Consider the following 14770-nt stretch of genomic DNA (forward strand, 5'->3'; position numbering starts at 1 on the left):
TGGATCCAAATGTCCTTGTAATGTTTACCGCCCAGAATGAATTTCCATGCCGCCCTTGAACATCTCCAGAAGCCGGTGAGTATATATAGACCAATCACATGCAACTCGCGGACTCATTGTGCCCTCCCAAAACGTCCCTGTCTTTGTCCAGATGCTCCACTAATGCCAAGCTTAGTTGCTTTCTCCAAACCTTGTTAACCTCACTCCAGAAATACGCCAAGCCAAATCAAGGCTATCCGAACTGTCAATCGCAAAGCCGTTCTTTTTTTATCAACTTGTTTGTCAACATTCTGAATGACTTTGGTCCTATTGTGCGTTAGTTGTCGCCTCGTCCTCAGGATTTCGGTTATCCTTGCAGGACGGCGCTAACACCGCCTTCATATACCTTTTGCGTTCGGATTAAACTTGTCCCAACCCCTGAGTTCATACAAGCATCCGTCAAGTATGTTGAGTTTTTCCCTCAATCTGGACCGCTCTAGCTTTGTCGCAGGGTCTTCTTCAGCAAGATGCTGTATTTCTGTGTCGCTCATCTTATAAATATCTCGGGGTTCAAAAAGGCTTCGTAGTTTTTGAATCAGGCAGCATTCTACTCCTAGGGTGCTGATGTCGTCAATAAACTTCTTCAGTGACACCTAAACAATTGTCAGTCGTGAAGTTTGTCAAAATCGAATACGTAAAGACACCTACGTTGTAGTAGGCTTGCAGGTAATCCACAGCCAAGGAACTACCATACAACTTCATATTCACGTCTTCCTCAGCTGTGAAGATCTCCAAGATGGCTTGTCGGGTCACCGTCAGTCTTTGGGCTCCATACATCTCAATAGGATATGCCTTGGTAAGCCTAGCCTCTACCTTGCGACGACGTCTTTCGGCCTGCGCTTTTTGAACATTCTCCGTGAGCGCTTCGTTGTATGTAATTGGATGTATTTTCTGATACGGTTTAAGCAAACTCAGGAAAGATGCTTCCAGCTCTTGGGCCAGGACTTGAATGGCTGGTCTGATGAACCGTCCCAGTTTTGCGGCCGTGGACTCAACTGTGACATGGGCGATGATTTCGTGAGCGACGCGTTTGACTGACTCTAAAACTTTCTTGAAAAGAATTTCGGTAATATCCTCCCATGGCTTGCACTGTTCAAAAAACAGGTCACCCACAATGAGTGGATTAAAGGTTCCAGGCAGCTCACAGCCACGGTTTCGATTCATGAGTTCCCCGACTTCCTCGACATAGGCTGATCTAAGCACTTTGTTCCCACTCAAAGTCATGTCTTCGTCGTCTGACTCATCGTCAGAGTCGACTATATGTCTAGTGCAACCGAATTCGTTCATGTTATCTTTAAAATCGATCAATAATCCTTGAACAACAGCTCGAAGTCGTTTCTGGTAACCTTCCTCAGACTTTGAGCTACCGAAAAATGGATCGTTATAAAATCCATCGACTGCTGCTTTCATCAGATCAGAAAATGCCTGGCTAATATGAACAAGATATTGGCGTTGTTCGAATATATTCTCTCGTGCCGATCCAAGTCTCACGAGCTGACTTTTGCATTTCCTGATGCCAGTCTCGACATCCTTGACCAAGTTTGGCAGTTGAAGAAGTATTTCGTCTTTGAGAAGATGGCTTAGGCGCGGCTTTAGTGCTTTGACGCCAACAATAGATGGATCAAGCGCTGCCCAAGGGCCATTGGAAAAAAATTCTCTCTCCGCATCGTCGCGCTCCTGTGAAGTTGCCTTGTTCAACGTCATCTTGTAATCACGGTTCTTCAACACATGCCAGCCCAGTTTAAATCGCACATCTTCGTTTTGGGCGAGACGAATATACGCCGCTTCGCTCTCTGAGCCTTCGTCTAATGTATCCGGTTTAGTAATGAGGCCAACAGTGCGACGTCCCTCCGGATCCAACCTTCGAGCAAGTCGAGTAACCTGCTGCAACGCAAAGTCACTCTTGGCAGAAACAACCGCAAGAATAATGCTTCTTGGTCGTTCCATATATCGAAGCGCAATGTTAGTCACGGTTTCGGAGTCTTCGTCGGATTGCACGCTGTTGCCGGCCTGAAAAAGCCCTGGAAGGTCGACCATTGTTAAATGAGGCTGGCTGGGCCCAGATATCTCAACTCGCAAGATATCATTTCGGAAAGCTTTAGAGGTTGGGGTTATGCCCATAACCAACTTGGCTTGTTCAACCACATGTGACAACTCCAGGCTGCCTTGTTCCACCACCGGGCGGAATCGTTTCAGTTTTTCTTGCTCGGCCATCGGTCGACATGCTGCTGGGAGAATTGATATCTTCACGCCGACACTTGAAGATCGCCTAAGGATAAGCTCAGTGGCAAACCGAGTGCACAGGTTGTCCTTGGTAGGAAAAGACATGCCAGAAATGGCTTCCAGGACTGAGCTCTTCCCTGCAGATTGATCCCCTGTAACAACGATCTCAGGAAGCGCGACATACTGATTGATGCCTTTTGAACGAAGCTTATCAATCAAATCTAGAAGATCCCTGTGCTCCCTAGACTCTAAATCAACAACAGCCATTTTTGTAAAGATGACAAAGCCAAATAGAGCTGATGCCTGTTGATCTTGATAGCGAAGAAATGACAATTCCCCAGAGGAATGTGCACCAACCGGGGAAGTTGGTGAGGCGTTTGTGACGACCAAAAAGGAAGAAAGGAGAAATGTGAGATGAAGAGGAGTAGGAGGAAATGAAAGTCAGAGCGATCGAAGAAGACCGCTTTATACTGGCCTCCCTTGGCTTGCCAGTTGTCTACATATGGCAACGGTTCTCGCCAGCTGTTGCGCTGTAAGTCAATGGCGGGTTGCCGAGAGCTGCCAGGAACCTGTAGAAACATATCATCAGGCTAATCTGGCTCGTAAGCATACCGACCTCCGTACTTTGCATTATGATTCCTTTTTTTTTTGTGTTGTTGTAGTTGTTGTTGTTCAAGCCTATCACCAATCTACCTGTATCTCTCCCAGCTCCCGAGCCATCGCCAGCTCTGGGCAACTTGGCCAATCCTCTCCAGCGCCCCCCTCACCCGACCATCAGGATCGTCATACTTGTGTCCTTCAAACTCGACGAAAAAAATATACTGGAAGGGTGCCAACAGACTTGGCCGGCTGTTGATACTTGTCAAGTTGAGATTAAATTCCCGAAAGCAGCCAAGAACATCGGCTAGGGCACCAGGAGAAGTATGCGGAACAGTAAAAGAGACAAGTGATTTGCTTCCCGACTTGGCAATCGACAGCTTTTGCAGATCCCAGTCGTCCGGCACTGAGGGATTCGTGCCAATGACAAGAAACCTAGTGGTGTTGTCCTCCCGATCTTCAATGTTTTTACCCAACAGGTCGAGACCGTACAGACTCAAAGCCAGGTGGTTGGATATGGCAGCCCACGTGCCAGTTTCATCTTGACTGACAATCTCAGCGGCTTTGCTGGTGGAGCTAACATCGATGATCTCCACGCCCTTGAGATAAGTGGAAATGAAGGCATTGCATTGTCCGAATGCTTGAGGGTGCGAGTAAAGCCGCTTGATATGGCTGAGACTGGTGAGGGGCTTCGACTTTGGCTTCGGTGGACTGGGATGCGTAGCAGTGGGCGTGCAAGTTCCAGAAGCTTCGTGGGTTTCATCTAGCTTGTCGTTGGGGCTCTTGCGGCCAAGCAGGCAGTGATGGACATCGACAAAGATTTCGCCGTCGACAGTGATGTCCTTGTATCGGCCATTCCGGTCGGCCAGGTTATCCAGGGTGAAGACCACGGATCCGTTGGTCGAGTTCTCGAAGGGCACTACGCCAGCAGTGACCCGACGATCCTGGACTTCATCAAAGACATCTATAGGGGTGGTTCAGAACAACTTGCATCACATCGCCAGGGGGGGGAGGATCAATGACGAGTCAGTCTATTGACACTCGGGCATTAAAACTTACCGTCTATGGTATTCACGGGTCTCAAGTCCCATTTGTCCTCTGGGAAAACCTGCCGAACCGCCTGTAGGAAAAAAGCAGTCAGCAAAACGTCGATCTTCCGTTGAGCCCTGGGCCTGGAAATTTACCTGGTGCGAGTAAGAGGCCACGGGGCCCAGAAAACTGACCACGGGCTCGTTGTGGGATGCCATGGTACGACGTGGTCGATGGATGGACCTTGACAGCAAAGGTTCCCACGACTGATGTTTGAGACGAGACGAAACCCAGGATCTTATGGCATAAGCTCAAATGAAACACAGATAACAGGAAGTCCCGGTAGAAGGTTGGAACGGCAAAGGTGCCCGTCAATCGACGTCAGTCGAAGTCAATCGAGCTTTCCAGGACTACACAGGTCTTGAGTCACACTTTGTGTTCATGTCGATGCCGTTCTCTGTGACGGATGATGATGGAGGATGCCAGCCGTCAAGTGGGCCTGGCGTGGACGGTACTAAGTTAGCAACAGGGCGGGCGAAGCCGGCGAACGAACCGTTAGAGAGGTACCGCCTGGACGGTGTAGGGCGTAAGCGGGGGACGACACCAACACAAAATGTGGAGCCGATAGTCATGACCTCGGAGCATGTTCGGATGGGAGCGGTTTAGAGTGGTATTTAACAGGTTGTATCACAGCATGGATGGCATTCATTGCAACGATGCTGACATCAGAGGGCCGTATTCTCTTGCGCTGGTTTGCGGATGAGCAAACGGTTTTGTTCCGACGACTGAGCCTCTCAAGTCCCCTTTGGGCGCTGAATTTAATCAGACGGGTAGCATTCTCGGTGTCGGATGCAACGCTGCCACGATGCCCATCTCTGACATGCGCGCGAGTTGCCAGGGGAGACCAACCCTCATCCAATGCTCCATTTGTGCTCCTGCCACTCTTTTCTCTTACAGCCCGTCTTCGGAAGCCATACTCTGATGACTGAAATGAAAGGAGCCATGTGCCAACGCACCAGTTGCCTCGAGATACCCTACACCACTCACGATTTCGTTGCCCCATCGGCTGCTTCATGTGGTTGCAACAATATAGACATGGTGGAGCGGGAATGACTCGGGAGCAGCCTTGTTCAACGTCCAAATTCGGACCATGAGAGGCCCAATTTCGGAACATGGCAAATGGCAAGGCGCAAAAGGCATACAGGAACCACCAAGTAGGCTGGTAGAGAACCGGAGAAACATGGGCATTTGACACACAATGACGTAATGGGCCACTGCAACTACTGCCCTGCCACGAAATATTGCCTCATCACACCAGCCGTGCGCGTTTCAGATACTGGAATCAACAGCAACAACGGAAAAAAAAAAAAGAAAAAAAAAAGGCCAAAAGCCATGGCCGTTGCAAAAGGACAACCGCCGGGCGGGATTGACCGTCGGCGCAAATGTTGACGTTGCTCGGCTGCCCTGAGTGGGAGATCTTGAAACACGGCGCCAAGCAGCTCGCGAACTGTGCGGCACATTCATGGTACTAGCTCGCCGGGTGGCCAGGGCCGTTCTCGGAAAAGTTTGATTTCCAGGGCGCCTTGCCGGAGCTGCCACCGATGCAGATGCAGATGTTCACGGGTGGTTAGGAAACAAAGTTTTAACGTGTTTGACGAGGCAAAATATCGACGCCCTCCCCTCACGAGGGCAGTGTGTCTGTGTGTGCATGCGAGACGCCGGCGTTGACTGTTTAGGCAGCCGGGAAACAAAACATTGGGAAAAAGGCCTAGAACGGTCTTCGTACACGGGTCCAAGAAAAAATTACATGCCCAAGTTGGAATTTGGAAAGACTGCCGTTTCCAAATAGGCGGTTTTGGCGAGGGTAGTATAAGTAAGTTATGTGGAGTGCAGTGAGAGGCGAGAGGTATTTGACTAAATCGGGCATCTCTGGCCATCGTGTTCCATGCTGCAATATACCACAGTATATCAGTCTGTACATACATACCTTCTTGATGGACAAATATGTTCCGTCACAAACTGTGATGTGAGAAGAGAAGCGATAACCGGCACTCACGTCACGCCCACCATAACTAGACCAGGGTAAGTTCGGAAAAAAAAAATTAAAAAAATATAAAAAATATTGCGGCTCAAGCACAAAGTTGTCTCGTGAATGGAGACTTTGCCCAGACAGAGGCTATTCTAACCATCCGAATATCTTCAGTTTCAGGCAATAAAAGTTTACTTTTAAAGTTCAATGGGACGTAACAGATGAGCATGGCCTGAGGCGGCGACGGGGTGTTCTCGATGGTGTTTGGATCACAACTCCATCTCAACTAGGCCAAAGAGTGAGTGAACAAAGAGTAGATAGTCGATATGTACAGTCACGGAAACTAGTTGCTGTTACTTTACCGTGCCAAACTTCCTCCCTACCAGCAACCAACCAGTCCGAACTGTCACCCGTGACCGCCTCAGCCTCGGTCAGCCTGCCCACATGAGCCCGATGCCGAAACGCTGCTGGTTTCATGTTATCCGAGCTAGCAGCCAATCATGCGCAGAGCTGCCCCTGATCGGGCTCGCGGAGCGGGGCAGGCGCTTTTTAAGCGGGGACAGGGGTCTTGACACTACATAATAGTGGGGCGCTTCCAACGTGGTGGTCCTTTTTGCCATGTGCAGAAGGCAGCATCGCGAAAGTTTGAGCAAGAATCCTCTCACTCGACAGACACACACGGGGGAGGGGCAAAGGGGAGGGGAAAAAAAAAAAGAAAACAGTCAAGAATGGTGTCACATTGCGAACGACTGGTCGCCAATGACTTGCTGAGTTTCCTGGGTATCCTGCAGGCGTCAGAAAGGAGGGGGAAGAGGGCCATGGCAGCAATCAAAGCGACAGGACCAAGTGGCTGGGCCTCTGGACAAAGAGACAGAACTTGAGGCGTCTCGTGTCTGTGTGTGCTTGAGGGCGTGGTGATGCCGTATGACATTGACTGTTTATTTCGCAAGACCAGAGTATGTATGTACAACAGACCGCCCATACGAGTGTGGCATGGCATGGCATCTGTGACTATTACCGGGGGAACTGCCACGAGAAGGCTGGCGATGCGAACGGCTGGTGTTTTTTTTTAGAACAACCTTAGAACAGCCATACCCTGGTCTTCTTGAAGCAGGGCCATGGCCACAAGCTTGCCTCGTGCACTTTAAGCATTACGGAGCGCCTTCGTATTGTATCTTCATCTGAAATTGCCCTCTCGCGAGCCAGATACGGCAGTCAGCCCAAGCAAGGGTCCTCCCGGCACAACCACGTCACTGCGGCTTCTGTTTTTTGCCTTGGCATTGTATCCTGAGCAGCCAAAAGCGGAGAGCTTGCTCGAATCCGGGGTTGGTAAAGGCAAAATGAAGTCTGTTGAATGCACGAGCGTCGCGAGCACCCAAGCAGCCAAGCAAGACGTTTGGACGTTGCATGAACCATAGGCGGTAGTATTGTCAAAATTTAACTTTGCAGTCATTTCTTCTTCTCATGAAACTGGCCTAATCGAGGCTTGCGCATCTCCAAGGCCGGATGGGAGTTCAGTTTGGTCGTGGAGGATCAAGTGACCAGCCCAGGTTGATATTGCTGTTCATGCGTCATGCGCCCATCTCTGGGCGATGGCATACATATGTATTGCAATGACAGGCTGGCAAAGAACAACGGGTCCGCTCCGTAATATATGTATGTATCAGTGATTCCATAACGGCGGTACTCCGTACATCAGGATTGATGATGCGCATTGCAACCATGGTGATGAGCATTGTGCATGGCTCGAATGCGACAACCGGATGTCTGGGCCAAAGGGCTGCGCGGAGAGCCGAGGTGGTCGTATTGAGCTGGAGACGCCTGATACCTGTCATGGCGTTGCCTGCCAGATTTTACATTGTATGTACACAGGGAGTTTTTCACCGACATTTGCTGGTGACCTGTAACGGGATGCGTGGGTTGAAGCATGTATGTAGCCGAAAGCCACGATGAGATCTCAGCCGAGTTGCCGTGGACATTTTTAGCTTGCAGCCACGCACGAACGAGTCTGGCTGTCCACCGTCTTCCGACACGCCACAAAGATTCATCTAACCGGAGAGGGAAAAAATCTTGTTTGTATGCGTGTTTTTGGGCAAGAGATCATGATGATAAGGCGATTCCAGGTCTGGAGTCTTGCCGTGGTGCCCGTTCGCGCTGGCGAGTTTCAACTTTGCCGCCAGCCCACGGCGATGGCTTCAATGTTCCATGTCTGAGCTGCCGCCACTGATACATCTGCGACAGGGGTTGTGGAGGCCCAGCCAGGGCAGCTTGAGCGGTGAAATTGCAGGGATGGAGAGCTTCAGGGCCGGACCTGGTGTCTCGTGGTTGTCGGCCGCCCCCAAGGAGCCGTCAAGGACTGGCCAGACTTCGCGCAGCACAGGCACTCAGACGCCCATCGGCCTCCACCCCGTCGGGGGGCTCGGGCGCGGCCCTGCAATCGAATTGCTCGACACCGGGACCCTTTCTGCTGGAACAGACCCCTGTCGCATGGTGTTTTGCATCATGTTTGCTGCTCTGCACTCTTGGCCATCTGAGCATCGTGGCTGCATCAGCCGGAGCGCTGAGTGGACCAGGCTGGCCAGGCTAGCAGACTCTCAGGCTCCTCAGGCGCTCCAGTCACTCCAGTCTGGTCACTCCAGGTCGGGCGATCAGTTGATGTCAGCGCTGCCACTTGCCGTCACAAACACTGAAAGTGACATGGACATGGACAAAGAGGGCAACGCTGGCGACAGAAGACTGGAGCCCCCCCGGTCGCCCGTCGCCCACCCCCGTTTTCCCGCCTCCAGCAGCACCGTCCTTTCAAATATTATTCAGCTAGAGCCCCCCTCCCACTCGCCCTCATCTAGACTAGACTGCCCAGGTCAACCACTTCGTCCTCGAGTGCTGACGACCGCCTCCTGAAGTCGGTTATATATCGCCAGGCACCTTCAAGTCGTCGACTTGTCGTGCTGGGAAGACATCTGCTTCTGTGCGCGCTGTTTCCGAGTCTCTGCCGGCACAGAAGCTTGGGCAGACGCAACAACGGACCAGTCGACTCGACGTGGAGTTGCCCGCCGTCTTTGAGGCCATCATCCCCACGAACGTGAACGTCGCCGTCGCCGCTCGACGGGCCGTACAACCATCGACACGCACTCGGAACACATCTAGTATTTTACCACCGCTCGCCCACCCTACTGCTCCTTAATTTACGCATTAATAATTACATCATGGCGATGCTCTCGTCAAAATCGCCTTTCCCGGCCGCCCTCAGCACCTCGAATCTTGCTCCCGGCTCCAACCTGCAATCTGCCTTGCCCACCTCGAGAAGACTGCCCGCCATGTCGAGCAGCGCCCAGAACTACGCCAGCCCAACCGAGTCTGAGTTCTCCGAGACCGACGGTGCTGATTCCGTGAAGCACTGGGACGAGGACCACGTGTGCGAATATCTCCGAAGCGTCAAGTGCGGGGACTACGAGAAGATTTTCCGCAAGAATCACATCAATGGAGAGAATCTTTTGGAAATGGACAAGGAAGTGTTGAAGGAGATGGGAATTGACAAGGTCGGCGATCGAGTCCGCCTCTTCCTGTGCATCAAGAAGCTGCGCACCAAGACATATGCGAACCAGAAGAAGCGCAATAGGGTGAGTTGAAAGTGAAGGAAACAAGCAAACGCCTGCCGCGGCTTTGCCAGCTGGCTGACAATCCCCTCTTCTCTTTTCTTTCTTTACAGGACTCGTTCTCCGGTCTCGATGCCTACGCTTCTTTCCCTTCCACCAGCATTGCTGCCCAGACTTCGTCGTTGCCTCGCTCATCCGCTCCCTCATCCATCAACCGACGATACTCGCGGCAGATTGATGTGCCCGCTCCCTTGGAAACTGGTGAGTTGACAAAGCATGACCGACGGATGACGTTCTCCTTGAGCCAACATGCCCATCGACTGACTGCAAAGCACCCATAGCTCGGCAAGCTCGATTCCCTGCTGGTGTAGGCTACGTCAGCAGCGTTGGCCAGAGCCAGCCTTCAAGGCCCCAAGCATCGACTTCGGACCTTCCCACTTCCCGCTTGGTACCTACCCACACCAGAAACAATTCCAGCATGGATGGCTCGCTGATGGCTGCGTTGCCCCAGGGCCAAGATGTTATCCGCGTCATTTCTACCGGCGGCGTTACCAAAGTGGTCAAGATTGCTGATTGCAACACTTGCGAAGACGTCATGCGCGTTACCCTTCGAAAGTTTGCCCTCCGCGAAGATCACGAGCGCAACTATTGCTTCTGGGTCCTGACGGGCATTGACCCCGATCCTACTCAGTGTAGACGGCTAGGCGATACCGAGTTGTGGCGCATCATCAAGGACCAGCGCCGACCCGAGCGCAATCGCTTGATTCTACGACGAGTGCCTGCTGGCGAGCCCGGTGAGTCGGAGCTGCAGCGCGCTGCCGCTATTGCCATGGAGGAAGAGCAGCAAAAGCATACCAAGGCTATCGAATCAGTAGACAAGAGAAGCCAGCTCAAGGTCCAGAAACTTCTGGGGGAAAACTGGGACGACCAGTTACAACAGCCTTTATCCCCCGTATTCTTCCAGCACCAAGATCGATCCCTTCCCCACGAGATTCACAGAGATGCGGACAGGACTCCTCTAGCTGACGATGCGCGAGCTGCACAGCGTCGCAAGGATGGCCTTCGTCAGTTTGGTGGACTGCGACCTCCCAGTGAACTCATCGCCTCTGATTTGACCTCGTACTTTCCGGATCACCGCCGGGAGGACATTGACCGGACTGCTCGTCTTTCCATGAGGCGGTCGACCAGGCTGAGCAAGGTCAACAGTCGTCTCAGTGTTGCAAGTAGCATCAGCTTGGCCTCGAGCGTGCAAGATGCCCCTCCAATCCCGACAATTGCCGACTCGTGGCTAAGCGGTGCTGCTCACGTTGCCAAGGTCCGAACACGCGACTCCCATGGACGGATCCCCGGCATCTACAATAGAGATTCTTTTGCCTCGTCCACCTTGGATACCCTCCAGGAGGAATCACCCATGGAGCCGGACCGAAAGTCGTATGTATCCTTCACCGAGAGTGGAGACGATACTACTGTCGATTCCACTGCCGTCAGCGTCACCGACCCTGATGGCAACACTGCCATTACGAGCTACTACGAAGGTGACGGATCTACGGGGTCTGGCTCCTTTAATGAGTCTATTCGGCAAGCTCTTTCAAATGACGGCGATGAACTTGACGAGGAGCTGGAAAGCTTTCTGTCTGGGGACTCGTGGGATGACAATCAGTGGATGAAGGGAGCTCTCATCGGCAAGGGCTCATTTGGATCGGTTTATCTGGCTCTCCATGCCGTGACTGGTGAACTCCTTGCTGTGAAGCAAGTCCAGATGCCTGCCCCGGGAGCAACTGGACAGAGCGAGACTCGCAAGAGGAGCATGATTGAGGCGCTCAACCGCGAGATGAACTTGCTTCGTGACTTGCGCCACCCCAACATTGTGCAGTACCTCGGCTGCAGCTCGTCGTCGGACCATCTTAACATTTTCCTCGAGTACGTCCCAGGCGGCTCCGTTCAGACGATGCTGAATTCATACGGAGCCTTGCCTGAGCCCCTGGTGCGCAGTTTTGTTCGCCAAATCTTGATGGGCTTGTCGTATCTCCACGGCCGAGACATTATTCACCGCGACATCAAGGGCGCGAACATCCTGGTGGACAACAAAGGCACCATCAAGATATCGGATTTCGGCATTTCCAAGAAGCTAGAGCAGTCCAACATCCTGGGCAATGCCAAGAACAATCGTCACCGGCCATCGCTGCAGGGATCTGTATTCTGGATGGCACCCGAGGTTGTCAAGCAGACAGAGTATACGCTCAAGGCTGACATCTGGTCACTCGGCTGCCTTGTTGTAGAAATGATGACGGGCAACCACCCTTTCCCCGACTGCAGTCAGCTGCAGGCCATTTTCAAGATTGGAGGCGGAACAGCATCCCCGACAATCCCTGAGCACGCTAGCGAGGAGGCCAAGGCATTCCTTCGTCAGACTTTCGAGCTCAATCACGACTTGCGACCCAGTGCTGACGAGCTCATGCTCAGTCCGTTTCTCTCGCACATGACCTAGACGACAATTCCTGGCAGCTTGCCACTTCTCAATTGTCTTATTACTATTTACATTGGCCGACTTGGGCAGGTACCATAGCGCGTGTCTTTTTTTTTTTTTCTTTTCCGTTTGGTTTGATAGAATACAAAAGATCTTGGAAGAACGGCAAAGTGGACGCATGGATTTTGAGATTACAGGAGCATTTTGAAGACGCATGCGACATGTCTGGCAAGGCGTTTTGTGTTTTGTGATACACATAGCTAATGAGGGAAAAGGAAGAAGGGGAGGGGGGTTGGTGGTTGGCTCATGATATCAAGAGTTTGTATAATAGGAATAAACAGCGAATGAATCAACGATTCGACCAAGAACTGACTGGGTTCAAGCCGTGCCGCAGCAACCAAGGTGCCTATGCTCAATGCCCGGGGAGTCTACTGGGCGTACATACAAAGATGTGCATTCCGATTTCGCAATGGTCTGGATTGAATGAGGCTCAACGCTGGGTGGTGTGTGAAATGTCGAGTCGTTGCCTTGGCTCGAGTTTATCCACTTTGGGCACTGCACTGCCTTTATGACCGACTTTATGACACGCCGGAACGACTAATTGGTATTTTGTGGCCCATCGGCGCCGTGGCCAGCTGTCTGCTGCCTTGGATGGCTTGCCTAGCGCCTGGCCTGCATGTGCACATGTCTAGTGAGCCTCACTTTGGCCCTTTGGGCTGTCATACTTCAAACTCGGGGCTCGTCAGGCCGCTTCCTTTCCCCCTTCTCCTCGCGCCGCCGTCGTCAAGTCAAACGCAGCAACCGGGGGCCAATATATATACATACTTACCTTAAGTACTTAGGTATGTACAGTACATTGCACTCCGTATCCGGTTGATATTACCACCAGCTTTGCTCACCAAATACTAGTCATTAAGGATCAAAGCAATTTCCCTTTTCCCGCAGGACCCCCGTCCGATCATCTGCGTACCAGACAACACTGAACAGTCCAGTCCCCACGTCTCGTGTCTGGCGCTTGGCAAGGTTGGCAGCCGCCGAGCCTCAAACCTAGTCCCCCCTGGTGGCGGCATAGCATCACCACCCTGAATTTCACGTCGGCCGAAAATAAAAAACACCACCACACGGCGCGGAATGCCGCCCAAACGGGAAGACAGCCAGCTGTCGCAGGACAGCGCCATGACAGTCACGCCCGAAGACCGGCACGAGATACTGTACTTTGCGTACGGGAGCAACCTGTCGACGGCGCAGATGCGGCAGCGCTGCCCGTACTCGACGCCCATAGGGCTAGGACACCTCGACGGGTGGACGTGGCTCGTCAACGAGAGGGGCTACGCCAACGTCGTGAGGGCCTCGTCGGGCGGCGGCGGCGGCGGCGGGGGGCGGCGGCGGCGGCGGCGGCTGCGGCGTCTACGGGCTCTTGTACCTGCTGCCGCCGCAGGACGAGGAGCGGCTCGACGCGTACGAGGGCGTGCCGTGGGCGTACGAGAAGACGACGTGCGACGCGCGCTGGGTGAGGGACGCGCAGGGCAGGGTGCTGGACGAGCCCGTCAGGGCGTTGGTGTACGTGGACAAGAGCCGGGTGCGGGAGAGCGCGCCCAGGGACGAGTACGTCGAGAGGATGGAGAGGGGCATCGAGGATGCCGTGGACAATTGGGGCCTGGATAGGGAGTATGCTGATGGCGTCATGAGGAGGTTCTGGAAGTGAGGCTGGGCTGGGCTGGGCGGAAGGCTGCTACTCGAGATACGTACTGGTGTGCGCTACGTGGGAGAAAGGGGAAGCAGGGTTCGGCACATTGTTGTACTACTTGGATGAGACGGAAAGGTTGGTTGGGTTTCCATGGGACGCGGCATATGTATGTCGAGTGAACCCCGCAATTTACGAGATACGCACTTTGAGCCTCATCGGATATTGTACGTTGGGGACTAGAAATATAGATTTCATTCCTAGCTGTTACAAAATGAAAACTTGTATTCCAATTTCCGTGCCTCTTAACGCCAGCTCGCTGTCAACGTCACCAACGCTTCGGCTACCAAATATTCAGATCCGGCCCGAATACTCGGTCAACGAAAAAAAGCACCGTGTATCCAGCAACCGGCTCTCAAGACAAGCCAAAGGCGGCCATGGCCCGTTGCAAGTAGGTCGTCCTTTCTCCAGCGGGGTCGACGCCGACGCACTTCATGTACGTCGCGAAGCCTTCGGTGATATTCTTCTGCAGGTCGGTTCTGGATTCGGGCAGGCACTTGGTGGTGTAGAACCACGCGGCGCTGCCAAAGTTGAACTTGTCGACGGTAACCAGGGACAAGATGTAGTCCAAGGTGGCGTTGGAGGCGCCCTCGACGGTGGTGATGTTGGCAACCTTACCCTTGAGGCAGGGGATGGACTTGGCATACTCCAAGTTGAAGCTGGCCATCTGCATGTTGGCGGTGCCCTGTCCCCGACGACCGGGGAACACGTTGTGCTTGAAGGTGAAGTTGCCAGACTCCAAGGCCATGAGGGATACGATGGCGGCTATCTCGTTGGTGTTGTTGATGCGGTAGCGGGCCATGGACTTCTCGATGAAGGGAGCGGCCTGCGCGGGAGTGCGGCAGTCGTCGCTCTTGCCGTCGCACTTTTGGTCGGGCATCATCTTGGTGAGGGTTTCGGCACTGATTTTGGCAGGCTCCTCGGTGGCCGCGTTGGCCAGGGCCGCCAGGGCCATGATGACGGGAGCCGAGAAACGCATGGTGGGCTGAAGTTTCAAGAGTATATTATATAGAGAGAGTGTCGGGTAGGATTTGGGAAGATGGAAG

The 14770-nt window shown here is 52.9% G+C and overlaps 6 protein-coding genes across 6 annotated transcripts; 3 read left to right on the top strand and 3 right to left on the bottom strand.

Annotated features, from left to right (window-relative positions):
- Window positions 1–377: 377 nt before the first annotated feature.
- On the bottom strand, window positions 378–2529 carry MAA_03531 (dynamin family protein; the record flags this gene model as incomplete). Its single annotated transcript, XM_007821529.2, has 2 exons — window positions 378–632; window positions 688–2529. 2 exons carry the CDS (start codon window positions 2527–2529, stop codon window positions 378–380), a joined length of 2097 nt encoding a protein of 698 aa, XP_007819720.2.
- Window positions 2530–2951: 422 nt separating this feature from the next.
- Window positions 2952–4106, bottom strand: MAA_03530 (uncharacterized protein; the record flags this gene model as incomplete). The annotated part of the gene is made up of 3 exons (XM_007821528.1): window positions 2952–3823; window positions 3919–3979; window positions 4044–4106. The coding sequence occupies 3 exons, from the start codon at window positions 4104–4106 to the stop codon at window positions 2952–2954; spliced, it is 996 nt and encodes a 331-aa protein (XP_007819719.1).
- Window positions 4107–8122: 4016 nt separating this feature from the next.
- Window positions 8123–8818, top strand: MAA_10976 (uncharacterized protein; the record flags this gene model as incomplete). The annotated part of the gene is made up of 1 exon (XM_011412921.1): window positions 8123–8818. The coding sequence occupies one exon, from the start codon at window positions 8123–8125 to the stop codon at window positions 8816–8818; it is 696 nt and encodes a 231-aa protein (XP_011411223.1).
- A 305-nt stretch (window positions 8819–9123) lies between these two features.
- MAA_03529 (MAPKK kinase) lies at window positions 9124–12001 on the top strand (the record flags this gene model as incomplete). Its single annotated transcript, XM_007821527.1, has 3 exons — window positions 9124–9537; window positions 9627–9774; window positions 9855–12001. 3 exons carry the CDS (start codon window positions 9124–9126, stop codon window positions 11999–12001), a joined length of 2709 nt encoding a protein of 902 aa, XP_007819718.1.
- A 1110-nt stretch (window positions 12002–13111) lies between these two features.
- On the top strand, window positions 13112–13645 carry MAA_03528 (AIG2 family protein; the record flags this gene model as incomplete). Its single annotated transcript, XM_007821526.1, has 1 exon — window positions 13112–13645. One exon carries the CDS (start codon window positions 13112–13114, stop codon window positions 13643–13645), a length of 534 nt encoding a protein of 177 aa, XP_007819717.1.
- Window positions 13646–14079: 434 nt separating this feature from the next.
- Window positions 14080–14703, bottom strand: MAA_03527 (uncharacterized protein; the record flags this gene model as incomplete). The annotated part of the gene is made up of 1 exon (XM_007821525.1): window positions 14080–14703. One exon carries the CDS (start codon window positions 14701–14703, stop codon window positions 14080–14082), a length of 624 nt encoding a protein of 207 aa, XP_007819716.1.
- Window positions 14704–14770: the final 67 nt, after the last annotated feature.

This window comes from Metarhizium robertsii (assembly GCF_000187425.2).
Source record: "Metarhizium robertsii ARSEF 23 chromosome Unknown MAA_Scf_3, whole genome shotgun sequence".
Lineage (NCBI taxonomy): Eukaryota > Fungi > Ascomycota > Sordariomycetes > Hypocreales > Clavicipitaceae > Metarhizium > Metarhizium robertsii.